Source organism: Hyperolius riggenbachi, chromosome 12 (genome assembly GCF_040937935.1).
Source record: "Hyperolius riggenbachi isolate aHypRig1 chromosome 12, aHypRig1.pri, whole genome shotgun sequence".
Lineage (NCBI taxonomy): Eukaryota > Metazoa > Chordata > Amphibia > Anura > Hyperoliidae > Hyperolius > Hyperolius riggenbachi.
The window spans coordinates 176,107,223-176,122,558 of NC_090657.1; the positions used below are offsets into that span (position 1 = coordinate 176,107,223).

General features: G+C 47.4%; 1 protein-coding gene across 2 annotated transcripts in view; it reads right to left on the reverse strand.

Moving 5' to 3' along the window:
- The window catches only part of COL20A1 (collagen type XX alpha 1 chain), a 298,926-nt gene that overhangs the window by 40,037 nt on the left and 243,553 nt on the right, over positions 1-15,336 (reverse strand). For both annotated transcript variants that reach the window (XM_068264036.1, XM_068264037.1), the window contains exons 28-29: positions 12,204-12,299; positions 5,827-5,880 (exon numbers count right to left, since the gene is read on the reverse strand). In XM_068264036.1, the coding sequence (XP_068120137.1) occupies positions 5,827-5,880; positions 12,204-12,299 (150 nt within the window). The remainder of the gene's footprint in view (positions 1-5,826; positions 5,881-12,203; positions 12,300-15,336) is intronic.

Here is a 15,336-nt window from a genome sequence, read left to right on the forward strand (position 1 = left end):
CCGGCGTTTAACTTAGCTGTAGGGATAACAGTTGTGCCTGGATGAGTGAATCTGTGAATGCATTTGTTTGAACATTTGCATGTGAGAGTGCGAAGGGTTAATTGATTTTGGTCTTTAGGGGTGGTTTAGTACTGTGGTCCTGAAGAGGTTAAAGGGACTCCGAGCATCTCTCATGGGCATGTCTTTAAGACTCCAACCAGTACTGCAAAAAGCGGATCCGAGATGAAAAACTATAACAAATAACTTGTCTATATAGCTTATATAAAGTTTAGATAGTTTACACAGCAAATCTAGCTGCAAACAGCTTTAAAAGTTTATGATTATTTATTGCTGTGATACGAGGGTAGCCATGTTCTGTTTGTCAAATTGTCACAGGCCTGAGGGCTGGAGATGCTATCAACTTGCCTGTGTGTAAATGCAGTCCCTTCTCCTCCTCCCCCCTCCCCTCTGGCTAGTAACCTCCTCCTCATCCTGCCCAGACTGAGCTCCCATAAGCCCCTGCTACCTGGGACTGAGTGCCAATGCTCTCTGAAAAGCTGTGGGTGAGGCTTGTTTAGTTTATAGGGAATTAGAGTATTACAACAAAACAAGAAGAGTATTTGGCTTGAGGAATGCCCTATAAACTATATAAAAGGAACACAATTATGCAATGAGTAAAAGTTTATCTCGGATCCACTTTAAAGATGCATACCATTCGGTAGCTTGTGCTCTCCTCTTTCATTTGATGACTAAATCGCCGTTCTACACCAAATTGTTTTCGTTTGATTTCAATTTAAAAATTGTGGCTGCCATCTTGGCTATGTTATAACTTCCGGGTCACCCCTGTCTTCTCTGTAGGAGAAGTGCATCACTGAATGAAGCAGGAAGAGGAAGTGACATACATGGCCATTGCAAGAGGCTCCTCCAGAGGGGTCATAGGACGACTATGTTGTAAGTCGTCTGGCTTAAAGGCAAGCCCATGAGAGGTGCTCGGAGTACCTTTAAATACTGCACAAAAAGCATAAAACACAATTTTTTAACAAATGGAAACCAGGGATTCGTGCATGAGAAGTATTAGTGACCACACACATTCCTTAATACCTTTCCTGAAACAACACTGTAGAACTGATAAGACGACCAACACATCAGGGGGAACCAACAGTCATTCTCAGATATACGGAGGAACACAAAAATGGGTTAGGGTCACCGACGCCGGGTGGCCCGCTGTGCTCTATGCGTCCCTCCACTTGGTAAGCTCTACATTGACTCGGCCTCCACTTCTCTCCCTCCTCTTCACCCATCACCGCGGGTTGTGCTCGACGCTCTCTCACACTCCCTTTCAAACGCTGTTTTTTCCCAGCACGGTGTTCCTTACTGGGCAGTGAGTTTTCCAGCCCAGCTCTATATCTTATGGTTCAGAGTCCCTTTCCACTTGCCCTCATGGGTACACTTTTTTGTACACGTTTAGAGACGGCCAAAACGAACTGCCGGCGAGCAGTATTCTGCGAACATCGGTTGTTCGCATTCGCTGCAAACATTTGGCGTGTTCGATTCGCCCCCCCCTATACATTATCATCGAGCTAAACTTTAACCCCTTACATCACAGTCAGCAGGCACAAATGCAGTCAATCTGCTAGCACCCCCCTCCTGGACCCCCCTATCAAAAAGCAGTTGAGGTGGTCATATTGGATCAATTCTCTGATAGCTGCTGACTGTTAGTGAGAGCAGGTACAGACTTGCTGCAGATAGGTAGGGAAAGCATTAGCTAGGCCTGTGTTCTTGTTTCTCACTTGCTGTGAAAGCACAACAAACAGGCCTTTTGAGGGTTAGCACATCGCTCTCCTGTGATTTTTTTGTTTGACACTCCACAGCCCACTGACACTCAGAGCTGTGTGCACACTACTGCTGTTGCTTTGTTAAGTTACAGGCACAGAACCACTCCAGTGCATTATTTTTCACTGTATTCTGATAGTACTATTGCATTTCTGTGTGTGACACTCCACAGCCCACTGACACCCAGAGCTGTGCAGATTGTGATTTCTACCCTTTAGGTATTACAACCCGACTTTGTCAACTCCGTAATTTTTAATGAGACTTGGATCCCCCTCCGGCATGCCACAGTCCAGATGTTAGACCCCTTGAAACAACTTTTTCATCAATTTTGTGGCCAGAAACAGCCTTTGTAGGTTTTCAAATTCGCCTGCCCATTGAATTCCATGGCGGTTCACCAGATTCGCCTGTTCAGTTTTTGGAAGTTCGCGTTACCGAACAGAAAATTCTATGTTCGTGACATCTCTATACAAGTTTCAATTTATTTACTCTGACCTGCGCAGAGCTCCACTGTTCCTCCTTCTCTTCCCCCCCACTGGTGACGCAGCGTTGTCTTGACTCCTGCGTTCCATGTGCGGGGGTCGAGAGGTGGGTCACAGCATTTACCCGCCCCCCTGTCTGCCGTCTGGAGCGCAGGTGATTTTGTCTTCCTGCTTCCGGCCGGTGGATGGGGGGCGTGGTGGCTGCTGGGAGTCCGCGCACTTCCGCCACTTCGGCGGCGTCTTCAAAAGGTCCTCACTAGCGCAGTGTTTCATCTACCACGCCTCCCTTGAGAAAGCTGGTTGTTTGCCAGCGAAACATGTCGGGCTCGTTCGGCGTGGACATGCTGTGCAGCTAAAAGTGGAGCCCCCTGCTACCTTGCCGGAGCCTGCTACTGTCTACGACCAGACCACATGGTGTTATGTCATTGTTTGGGACCCACCGCCTTTGAAGTGTAGTCCATTTACATACTGGTGACACACTGGTGAATCAGCACGCTGTTCACAAACTGGACGGTAGCCACATTGGCTGGATCCCTCACTTGCTTGTCATCACGGAGTCTACCCTCCACACCTGCTTATGCCCATGTTTGAGGTAAACCTGCCTATGTATTGCTAATCTGTGGACCACTGAACGGCCCTCACAGGAGGTATTTTGTCTGCTGAGACTCGTATATTCATCTGGTCGGTAAGACAAGCTGCATTATATACTGTACTTGCGTGGAACATTGCCCTACTGGCTTACATTGATTAACACTGCCGCATGCGCTTTTGTTATCCTCTTACCTGGCTGTTTGCAAGTGCAACTGTTTGTGGCACAGATCTGTCACCTTGGCATCCATCTGGTCGACAAGACAAGCTTCAATATATATTGTGCCTGCATGGAACATTGCCTTATTGGCTCATACCTATTAACATCACTGCATGCGCTTCGCTGTTCTCTGTCCTGGCTGTTTATAATACAACTGCTTGAAGCACAGATCTGTTAGCCTGGAACTTTATACTAACAACTACAGTAATATATATAATATCGTTATAAAGCCTCTGAAGTTTTTTGAGGACACATTGGTCAATTGATCATGCAATAATCACTCGGCCTCTATTTGACAGCTTTTGGGGTCAACAGACCCTTTGGTAGTGTGGTTGGTGTACAAGTTGGTCTGGTGTGTGCATGTGATGGCGCCGGTTTGTGAGCAGGGTGGCCACCTAGCGGCTATGTAGTTTTAATTATAGGTTTTTTATGTGAGTGTTGTTATATTAATAAAGCATTTTTGATATATTCGTAAACTTGATGTTGGCTGTCAATTTCACTCCCCTCACCCTTTCTATCCTTACATTTATAAATTTCAATTTATTTACTTATTTTCATATATTGGGTACTTACATTGACTTATGTGCAATATTAATCATTGATTGTGGAGTTTTCTGAGCTCATTCTTTGTATCTTTTGATATGCATTATGCAGTTTGCACATTGATTAACACTTATGAGCTGCCAGAGTGAGTGGACAACTGTATTATTACACATTTTGATGTTAGATTTGTTAGTGTGCCACACGTTATTCGTTTTTTACCGTCCTTTATTGACTTTTGGTATTTAATAAAGATGGATTGTTTTTTGTTTACATTAATACATTAGAGTGGTGCGGTTTTGTTCAGATTGATCTTTTCTTCTTAATTATACAGATATACGAAGGAAGACAAAAGCAGACACAGCACACACGTCCGCTTCCTGTGACCAGATTCCACAGTCAGAATTTTCACAAGCTTAAAAATCACAACCCCCCCCCCCCCAAAAAAAAAAACTGAAAACAGGCTGCAGGAGGGGAAATCATTTGGCTAGAGTCCTTCAGCTCCCACATTGTTCTCCCGATCCCATCCGCTATGCTGTAGTCAGCCCTGTAAAATTGCTACTCGTGGACTACTGCACATGCATCGGCTGCACCACCCCTCCCGTTGCCGGGAGCGTTCTGCACATGTGTAGTTTGTTAAGATCAGAATGCTCCCAGATGGAGGAGGAGACACAATGGAGAAGGCGGGGGACCAGAACAGAGCATGCTCAGTGACCCACAACTCAGCTGGATCGCGGACTTGCAGGCGCAGCAGATTGGACAGGGATGACATTGAGGGAGCTGACTGAGCCTACAGGGGGTTTGAGGAAGCCCCAGGGAAGTAAGAATCATCTTATCCCCCCCCCCTTCTCATGGACACCGTAAAGGACCAATACATTGAAAATAGAAAGCCGTTAAAATCTAACAGAACCAACCGATTTTGGACTAGTCCATCTCCTCATGGAGGATTCTCAAGGTTTACTTTGTATTCAAAAGCATTTCCCGAACTGCAGTCGCTAAGTCTAACTGCCAAAATAGTAAGATACCAGACAGCCTCCCTAATCACTATTTTGACAATTAGGGCCCATTCACAGTGGGGATCGCAAAACCCAAGCAAAATCGCTAGCAAAATCGACAGGGATTTTTCCACTTTTTTGCGGATTTTTAACTGGAGAATTTTGCGATTTTTTTAAGTGGTCACAATTCACATTTTTTGTACATTTCAATCGTGATCGCTCTAAAATCGCAAAAAAAGATGCATGCATCACGTTTTCATTTAACACGAATAGCTGGCGATCGCTGCAGTGAAATCACTGCCATATACTTTTAATTACACTAGCGCTTTTCAAAGCGCTACCGATCGCCTGCAATTCGGTAATCAGCGGTAATTGACCACAATTCGCCCCAGCATGAATGGGCCCTTAGACTTTCCAACTGCCGTTCAATGACACCCGAGGTGAAAAAAAAAATGATGAGATAAACAATTGTATCTATCCTCCTCCTCAACCTAAAAATGGCTTTTTTAGCCATCCCACAGTTTTATTTTATATTTAAATCTAATTTTTAAGTTTTTATTGTTTCATGGCCTTTTCTTAATGACGCATTCATTGCAGTATACCAGAGCTAAAATCTATGAGCTATTGCCCCTTTTTATCTCTTTTCTGCTCTCAGAAGCCATTTTCTGCCAGGAAAGTGTTACATACATGTTTTATGACTAATTCCTTGTCAGTGAGGGTTAAACTATAGTCCCACCCGGTCCCGACCCAGACAGAAACTGTCACTTAAATACCTGTGGTTTTTTGTACTCTTTTAGACAGAAAAGATAAAGAAATATAGCCTAGTTATTTGCATGCTAGGCACTGTACATACACATGTGTATCTCATTATGTCACATGTCACCTCGGATGTCCTTTCAGGAAATGCTTCAGAAGACAAAGAAACCCAGAGAATCCCCCATGAGGAGATGGACTAGTCTGAAAACCTGTCAGTTCTGTCAGATTGTAACTTCTTACTATTTTAGTGGTCCTTTAATGACATTGGCAACAGATGTACATTTACAGAAGTTAGACATAAATGATTGCACTGAAGAGCAGTAATGATGGCACCGTGAGATAGCGCTCACTACAGCTGCTATCACAGGAAGCGGGTCTCTACGGCTGCAGCTTTCAGCACTCCTGGGATAGCAGCAGACGCCTCCTGTTATCTTACCTGCTGTCCTGGACTTCCATTGTCACCCTTCTCCCCTTTCAGCCCCGGGGGTCCCTGCAATGCAAGATGATCATGTTTAATATTCCAGTTTTATCACCTCATAAAGGTTACCTAGATGACAAAACAGGCGATTCTCCCATGATCCTCTGCTCCAGACCTGCTGTGCAACATAATCTCATCCATTCACAAGTCTGGACAGGCATATTAAACCTGAACTGAGCCAGATAGCAAAACCCACTCAGAATACTTTAATGTGAACGGATCCATCTGCCTAAAAAAGAAAAAAAACACTCTTGGGATTCACACACACCTGGCACACTGCAGACAAGAGAACAACTCACATGAAAACTTAAAGGGAACCTGCAGTGAGAGGGGTATGGAGGCTGCCATATTTATTTCCTTTTAGCCACTTCAGTACCAGAAGTCTCCGGCCCCTTAAAGGACAACTGACGGGAGAGGGATATGGAGGCTCCCATTTTTCTTTCCTTTTAAGCAATACCAGTTGCCTGGCTTTCCTGCTGATCCTCTGCCTCTAATACTTTTAGCCATAGCCCCTAAACAAGCATGCAGCAGATCAGGTGTTAGTGTCAGATCTGACAAGATTAGCTGCATGCTTGTTTCTGGTGTTATTCAGACAGTACTGCAGCCAAATAGATCAGCAGGGCTGCCAGGCAACTGGTATTGTTTAACAGGAAACACATATGGAGCCTCCATATCCCTATCACTTCAGTTGTCCTCTAAGGACCAGAAACTTTTGGATAAAAAAAAGGGTGGGCTTACAGATGTTACACTCCACAGACCCATTTCTCACGCCCGTCTCCTGTTGAATGTGATTGGCTCACAGTGATCACAGGGTCAGGAGCTAATGAAATTGTCTCCTGACCGGCTCACAGAGCTCTGATGTCGATATGAGTGCAAGTGGGCTGCAGCAGCAGGGGAGCGGCGCGATTGGTGGTAAGGGTGGGAGCATGCGGCGCATTCAATGAAATCTACACCCTGGCGTAGATTTCAAATATAAAGGTCCGGAAGCGGTCAAACAATAACATTTGCCTGGCAATGCTGCTGATCTGGTCAGTAGTGTCTGAATCACTCACCTGAAACAAGCATGCGGCTAATCCAGTCAGACTTCAGTCAGAAACCACCTGATCTGCTACATGCTTGTTTAAAGGCTATGGCTAAATGTATTTAGGAAGAAGATCAGCAGGACAGCCAGGCAACTGGTATTGTTTAACCACTTGCCGACCACGCACTCATACCGCGCGTCGGCAGTGGCAGCGGCAGGACCAACGACGCACATCTGCGTCGCCGGCTGCAGGCTAATTAATCAGGAAACAGCCGCTCGCGCGAGCGGCTGCTTCCTGTCAATTCACGCCGGGGGGCTCCGTGAATAGCCTGCGGGCCGCCGATCGCAGCTCGCAGGCTAAATGTAAACACACGCGGAAATAATCCGCTTTGTTTACATTTGTACAACAGTAGTAGCGTTGTACTAGATCAGCGATCCCCGGCCAATCAGCGGCCGGGGATCGCTGTCACATGACAGGCAGGAGCCTGTTAGAGGCTGCACAAGACAGATCCGTTCCTGTGCAGCCTCCAATCTCCGGGGCAGGGAGGGAGGGAGGAGAGGGAGAGGGGGAATCCTGCCGTGGAGGGGGCTTTGAGGTGCCCCCCCCCCAGGGGCGCCTTTACCGGCTGTCACTACAAGCGGGTGCCTGAGGCGGCATGAAGAGAGGGAGGCGCCGGGCACGCTGCTGCGGAGGGTGGTTTGACTGTATGCGGCTGATCGCCGCTATTAAAATCAGCTGCTTGTCGGCGGCGATCGTGGTTTATTTACACCACGTGGTCGTGGTGCTCTGCCGCTTATATGCACGCCCCCCTCCCCACCCGCCCAGGCCCAGCCAATAGAGTAGCTGGAAAGTCTCGGTGGATAGTCCCGCCCACTCCACCTCCTCCAAATCGCCTTGCCCGCCCACCACCCCTCTCCCTAGCAGCAGCCGCAGTTTGTTTACTGTGTGTGTGTGTGCGATGCCACCTCTAACTCCGCCCCCTGCCTGAAGGCAGCGTGACTCTCCTGGCTGGCGCCGCATGGATGGGAGGACAGGAAGATTGCACGGCTACTGTGTCTGTGCCCCCTGCTGAGCCCCCCCTTGGCCGGCCCGGCCTTGCATGTGTACTGCTCTCTCTCTCCCCCTCCCGGACCCCCCAAACAAGTGGCTGCATTAGGAGTGCTGTGCTGAGGCAGCTTAAGGTAAGCCCATGCCCATAGTAGGCTAAAGTTGTGATCACTTCTTGCTGCTGCATTAATAAAAAAAAAAAAGTGGACCTGAACTCTTGCACAGGACAGAAGGAAAACTTGGAGAGATGCACCCTGTATGTATTTAGATTTAGCCTGTTTCATGCCCCCTCATTTATTACTAATCGCAAGTTGTAATTTGACCCTCCCTGTGTCACCTGACTGCCATGCCATGGCAGATAAGCTCATTAGAAAGCACAGGATGTTAACAATATGTATGCTTCCATGAAAGCAGGAAGTAGAAAAAGTGATGATTTATTTTAAGATTTGTATCAGCTGTAACAAAGAAATGTTTTTTTTAAAGTGTACCAGAGACGAGCAGCGTCTTTGGTACAATACTTACAGTAGGCTTCCTTAAACACGTTAGGGCTGCTCGTCCCTTGCCATTTCCCTGGGTGACTCCAGTCACCCATAATTGTCCCCGAAAGCCTGGCCGAGTTGCGCTCAGTCACACATGTGCGGCCCTTCCAGGTGCGCTCCTGTCCCTGGGCGGGATCGGTGCTTGCGCAGTACAAGTACAGGGACGGGAGCACGCCTGGCCGAGCCACACATGCACGATGGAGTGCAGCCAGGCTTTCGGGGACAACTGCAGGTGACAGGAGTCACCCAGTGAGATGGCGAGGGACGAGCAGCCCTAACGGAGCTTAAAGGAGTTATCCGGCCAAAAAAAAGAAAATAAACGCTACTTACCGGGGGCTTCCTCCAGCCCCAAGCTCCCAGCATTCCCTCGCCGCAGCTCTGTCCCGGTCCCCAGCGATGACGTCAGGCCGGCCTCCAGGTTGGCCTGTACTGCACCTGCGCGAGCGGCGCTGTCAATCACTGCCACGTGGAGCGGACTGCGCAGGCACAGAACTACTGCGCCGTCCGCTCCGGCCCACGTGGCGGTGATTGACAGCGACGTTTGCGCAGGCGAGCGGCTGCGGGCAGAGCTGCGGCGAGGGACATGCTGGGCGCTTGGGGCTGGAGGAAGCCCCCGGTAAGTAGCGTTTATTTTCTTATTTTTGCCCGGATAACTCCTTTAAGGAATCCCCAGGTAAGTATGGAACTTGGGACGCTTCTCATCTCAGGTTCAATGTAAAAATTATTATGCTGTTGCCTATCTTTAAGAGCAGAGAGGACATTCTGAGTTCAGGTCCACTTTAAAGTGTACCAGAGATCACGGTTTATAAAGTTTTTTTTTTTTACTTACCCTGGGTTTCCTCCACCCCCATAAGCACGGTTCTTCCCTCGCCATCCTCCCGCAGTCCTCTGTTTTAGCGATAATCAGCTCCGGCATTTGGCTCAGTGATGTCTGCCGGGGTCTTCTGCGCATACACAGAAGGTCAGCACTGATTACCGCTGAACAGAGGGCAATGGGAGGATGACGAGGGATTCATCCATGCTTATGGGGCTGGAGGAAGCCCCAGGTAAGTAAAAAATGTAATTCGTGATCTCTGGGGTCACTTTAAAGGAGAACTGTAGTGAGAGGTATATAGAGGCTGCCATATTACGGTAATTTCCTTTTAAGCAATACCAGTTGCCTGGTTATCCTGCTGATCATCTACGTCTAATACTTTTTGCCCTAGACCCTGAACAAGCATGCAGCAAATCAGGTGTTTCTGACATTTTTGTCAGATCTGACACGATTAGCTGCATGCTTGTTTCTGGTGTGATTTTGCAGGCAGATAGCTTAGCAGGGCTGCCAGGTAACTGGTGTTGCTTAAACAGAAATCAATATGGCAGCCTCCATATACCTCTCACTACAGTTCTCCTTTAAATGCTATTGTAAACAAACAGTCCCAGGATGTGTGATGCTGGGAATACACAATAAGATTTTTCAGATTTAATGTCTGATCGATTTCCATTCACTTCTATGAGAAATCGATCAAAAAAACGATTGAAAATATAGTATAATATTGTGTGTGTGTGTGTGTGTGTGTGTGTGTGTGGGGGGGGGGGGGGGTGTTTCATGTGGCTGAAGACTGGGGGGGGGGGGGGGGCGCCACAGGTTTTCTCGCCTGGAGTGACAAAATGGCTAGAGGCGCCCCTGCCCCCCCCCCCCCCCCCCCCGCCAGCCACACGCAGGCAGGAGCGATCAGACCCCCCCCAGCACATCATCCCCCTAGTGGGGAAAAAAGGGGGGCGGTCTGGTCGCTCTGCCTGTTATTTGATCTGTGCTGGGGGCTGTAGAGCCCACCCAGCACAGATCTTCTAAATCAGCGCTGGTCTTTAAGGGGGGGGGGGGGGGGGGTAAAGGCTGAGTCCTGAAGTGGTTAAAATTAAATACATATGTCAGCTTCCACTTCCCTCTCGCTTAACGTTCACTTTAATGCAGTACAGGCTAATTGCCAGGAGGTACCTCTCAATTTACATGAAATCTGCATGCAGGGCAGAATTATTAGAATGTCATTGATGAGGATTAAAGACAAAATGGCAGTAGATATTTACACCTAGTTGCCACTACAGGCTTGATATCTACATGATAATAAATATCGCATGCAAATGTTTTACATGCAAAAAACCCACCTCCTAACTGATCCCCATCTCCCTCTACACACACACACACACACGCAATGACAGGCCCCCTCCGGACCCCGAACCTTAACCTCCTCCATTGAAACCACTTCTTGGCTTTAAACTTTAACCTCACCCACAATGAAAGCCCACTTCAATCGCCCTAAACTCACCTCTCAACCCACTTCCCCACCTAAGAAAACCAACTTCCTGGAAGTTACGTTGCAGGCCCTCTTCCTGGTCCCTGACTTTACCTCCCCCAACCAATGGAAACTTCCCTACTACCTAATTCTAAATAATAAAGCAAACATTTCCCTTAGCCAGTGGTGTCAACTAGGGGGTGCGGTAGATGCGGACTCCACCAGGTGTCACCAGCAGAGGGGGGGGGGGGGGGGGGGGTGACACAAAGCTCTAGGCTAAGTGTCTGTAGGGTAAGTCTATGTAGATATAGACCAGGCTAGAGCCTCATGTACTTCCCCCTTTTGGCTGTTCCATGCTGAGCTGAATACGGAGTTCAGAGGCAATTAGGGCCACATGGTGATCTCCTTAACATCCCCCTATTCACCCCTTAGCAAAGGTGTCTTATCCAACCCCCAATAGCAAGTGTGTGCAGCATGATACCCCTCCCTCATCCTTCACAGCAAACATGGCCGGACCCACTTCACCTCCCAACCCCTCATAGCAAATGTATCCCGTAAAAACTCTCCCAACTAGAAATACCAAGTGCGTCCAGTACAGTGCATCTCCCTCTTCCCCCTCCCACAGCAAGCATGGTCAGAAACCCCCCACCCATCACTCATAGAAAAGTGTGGCCAGTATAACAATCCCTAACTCCTTTCTACCCCTATGGCAAATGGGTCCAGTATGAGCCAGTCTCAATAAAAGTCAGTAAAAGTATTCTTGGTTTTGTTTAGCCTGGTGAGGTTGGAGGATCATGGGGTAAGAGAGAGGTGACACCATCTGTTTCCGCGCTGGGTGACACCAACCCTGGTGACCCCTCAGCCCTAGCAAGTCCTCTATCCCTCCTAAAAGACACCTGAACCTTGAATTACTCATTGTAACAGATAGAATAAAGAACTTGAGGGTCTTCATCCAACCCTTTGGCCTAATCCACCTTATTCCCCCCCCCCCCCCCCCCCAACTGAGAACCTCTTGTGTGTCTAACTTTACAACTGCTGTGATGGTGGCATCAGCACCAGATGTCCATACTACCACTGCACACAGCCAACAGAAGTGCTTCAGCTTAGCACCAGTGCCCACACCAACTCCCAGAATCCCTTGCTATGGTCTGATATGCACAGCTGGGGGTGGTAAACTTTTTCCACCTAAAAACGGACAATTTTAAATAATTCCAGGCCAAGTTTGCTTAATAATTTATGTTCTCAAATTATCTCCACCCTGGGAAAACTATCGTAAATCAGGCCTGAACTGTATTTTAACTGTGTATTTGGCTGCCTGCCTGGAGTTGAGTTATTAAAGCAATGGTATCGGAGAAGGAGAATCCTGCAGAGGTGGGCATAAATCGTTCAGGTGTGGGTTAACCTGTTCAACCCAAACCAGATTTCATGTAGACTTTAGAAATATCATACTATACCATCGGTCCAGTAACCATCATCCCTCGAGGCCCAGGAGACCCCATGCGTCCACCAAAACCATCCAGGCCCACCTGGCCAGCGGCTCCTTGCTCGCCCTGATGAGATAGAACGGATCACAGATCGTTGTGTTAGCAGGAAAGGCTCAGAAATAACCCAGATTATACAAACAGATATTCCCTGTTTAGCATTTCATCAACAACCTGTGGCAGCTTCTCACTCCTATTGATTGCATCCATTTGCAGCTCATTCCCCAAAGTGGTTGCGTTGATTTGCAGCAGGTGGGTGAGGGAGAGGAAGTCTCGGCTAAATCCCCGAGCTGAGTCCCCTGCGTAGCGCGTTGTGTGATGAGGTCGATATAAATATCTACACTTTATAGGTTACATTGTGCCAGAAATATCTGGGAACGTACGGTAGTGTCTGAGGAAGTGGTGCTCCTGTTACCGTGTGTGTGGAGATAGCTAGGACTTCTCAGATATTGTGTGGCAACCATATTTTAGCTTTAGTTCATCTAATGATGACTTCTACACAGACTTGTCAGAGCTTGACTACCATGCCCAATTACGGTGCCTGAAGTGAATTCCTGTGCTCAGTTATTTTGTCCGAGTATCACTCCTGCGCTCTTTATAATATATAAATAAGTACACATGGCACAATAGGCATAACCAAGATTTAATCCCTTGGACAACATTTTGAAGGTCGAGTGCTGTACAGATGCCTTGTTCTGATATAGCAAAGCGACGAATACTGTTACTATGGAAAGGAGTAGGGGGACTCTGGTGCAGGCAGCACACAACAAAGCTGTTTCTGGCGGGAGGGGTGAGGATGGGAACAATGCTCCCAGGGGTCGCTGTTCCAGATCTTTACATGAGCTCGGGGGCACCTGCACACAGAGGCGGGACAAGGTCTTCCAGCACCTAAGGCTGAGACACCAAAGTGCGCCCCTCCATCCCTCCCACCCCAGCCGTCACACACTGATTGCTATTAGACTAAGAGGTGCCCCACGACCCCCAACCCCTTAATCTCTAGTTATCTAGCTTACAGTCACTGCCGTATATGCCCTTTTCTAATTTATCTCTACTTCAAACACAATAGCGGAATGATAGCTGAGCTGAGTGTGCTCCCTCCAGCACTGTACCTTGAGCCTGGAGCCTCTATTGCCTCTGCCTCGGCCCTGCCTGCACATGCACTTGATTCTTTGGTTGTGGCCACCTTGACCAGTTTAGTAAGGCGTGTGTACCCATTTCTAGTCTACTGATGATAAATATGGACAGTTACTTTGACTGAAGATGAATTTTTTTGTCAGATTACTTTGTCCGAAGAGGACTCCTATGATCAGTACCCTAATTATGTTTAAGAATGAATCCTATAGTCACTTACTTTGAGGATGCTTCTGATGGTCACTTACTTTTTTTAAAGGATACTGGAGATGGAGACTTATACAGTATATAAAATATACATACCTGGAGCTTCCTCCAGCCCCCTCCAGGCTTATCGCTCCCACGTCGTCTTCCTCCGCCTCCTAGTTTGTCTGCAACTGCCCCGGAATGTTCAATGGTTCAGGCCAACTGTGCATGCGCAGCCCGGCCGTGCACACTCCTCTGTCTCGCTCCCGTTGCTGGGAGCCTACTGTGCCTGCACAGTACTACTGGGCAGGCACAAAGCGGTCCCGATTACGGGAGCAAGACAAGGGAGCGCGCTCGGCTGGACTGTGCCTGCACCAACTGGACGACTTACTGGGACCAGTTGTGGGCAGAGGAGGAGGCAGAGGAGGACGGCATGGGTGGGAGCAATAAGCCTGGAGGGGGCTGGAAGAAGCCCCAGGTATGTATATTTTATAAGTTCCCATCTTAGGTACACTTTAGGATATCTCCTATGGTCACGGATGTCACTTACTGTATTTGGGGATGACTCCTATACTGAATATTTCTGAGGACGACCCCTTTGATCATTTATGTTGCATTAGAAGTTTACGCACTTATTTTCTTTACAATTATTTTCACTTTACAGTCAGATATTTTATCGTAAATAAACAAAAACCTGTTTGTGCGCTCCTCACAGTTAATGTAACAGCAGATATTAACAGCAAAATGTTAACCTATTCCTGGATCGCACCTGAAAAAGTGTGTGTGTCACTCTGCAAATATAGAAGTTAAACAGGGCGCTCTACAGTGGGTGGTTAAAACTCTCCTCAACCATCACATGGGCATGGTTAAACTAATAAACCATAATAAAACATAATAAAACATAAAAGCATAAATGGACATAAACCATATGATAATGTCCCTGATGTTAAAATCAAATAACAAATAACAGTCCACAGGTTTCTTCCTCCAGATCTGTTCAATGCACAGATGATTTCCAACAGTTCCTGAATATTATAGTAACAGTATACGCTCACCAGATTCCACAGCTGCCCTTCTCAGGATCAGCCAAACACGCTCCTGGTCAAACCAGTGTTCTCTCGCTGTTCCAGCCTTTTACTCCTCAGTGAGCCATGCAGACATAGGGGATAAAAGGCTCCAATAGTGTGATACTGTATACTTCAGATATTATTTCAATACACCAGTGCTCCCACACAAGTGATATCAACACCCTATACCTCTGTGTGCTCCTCCACCAAATAATCAATAAAGCCTCTCACCGCACGGACAGGCTGACCCAGCACAGACCAGCATCAGTCACTTTAGCCGCTTGCATCAAGCTAATATTTTCATTGACAGCTTTCCTGGAACTCAAACAGGGCCATACATAGTGTAAAACCTTCTTTATTTAAAACGATTAAAACGTAGTGCACTTACAAAGTAGAAGAATCAAATGCGCATGTAAAAAATCCTTGTGAGCTCTTTCCAGCGTCCCTCGCTCCTCAGGCCATTTTAGGCTCGTTTTAAATAAAGAAGGTTTTACACTATGTATGGCCCTGTTTGAGTTCCAGGAAAGCTGTCAATGAAAATATTAGCTTGATGCAAGCGGCTAAAGTGACTGATGCTGGTCTGTGCTGGGTCAGCCTGTCCGTGCGGTGAGAGGCTTTATTGATTATTTGGTGGAGGAGCACACAGAGGTATAGGGTGTTGATATCACTTGTGTGGGAGCACTGGTGTATTGAAATAATATCTGAAGTATACAGTATCACAC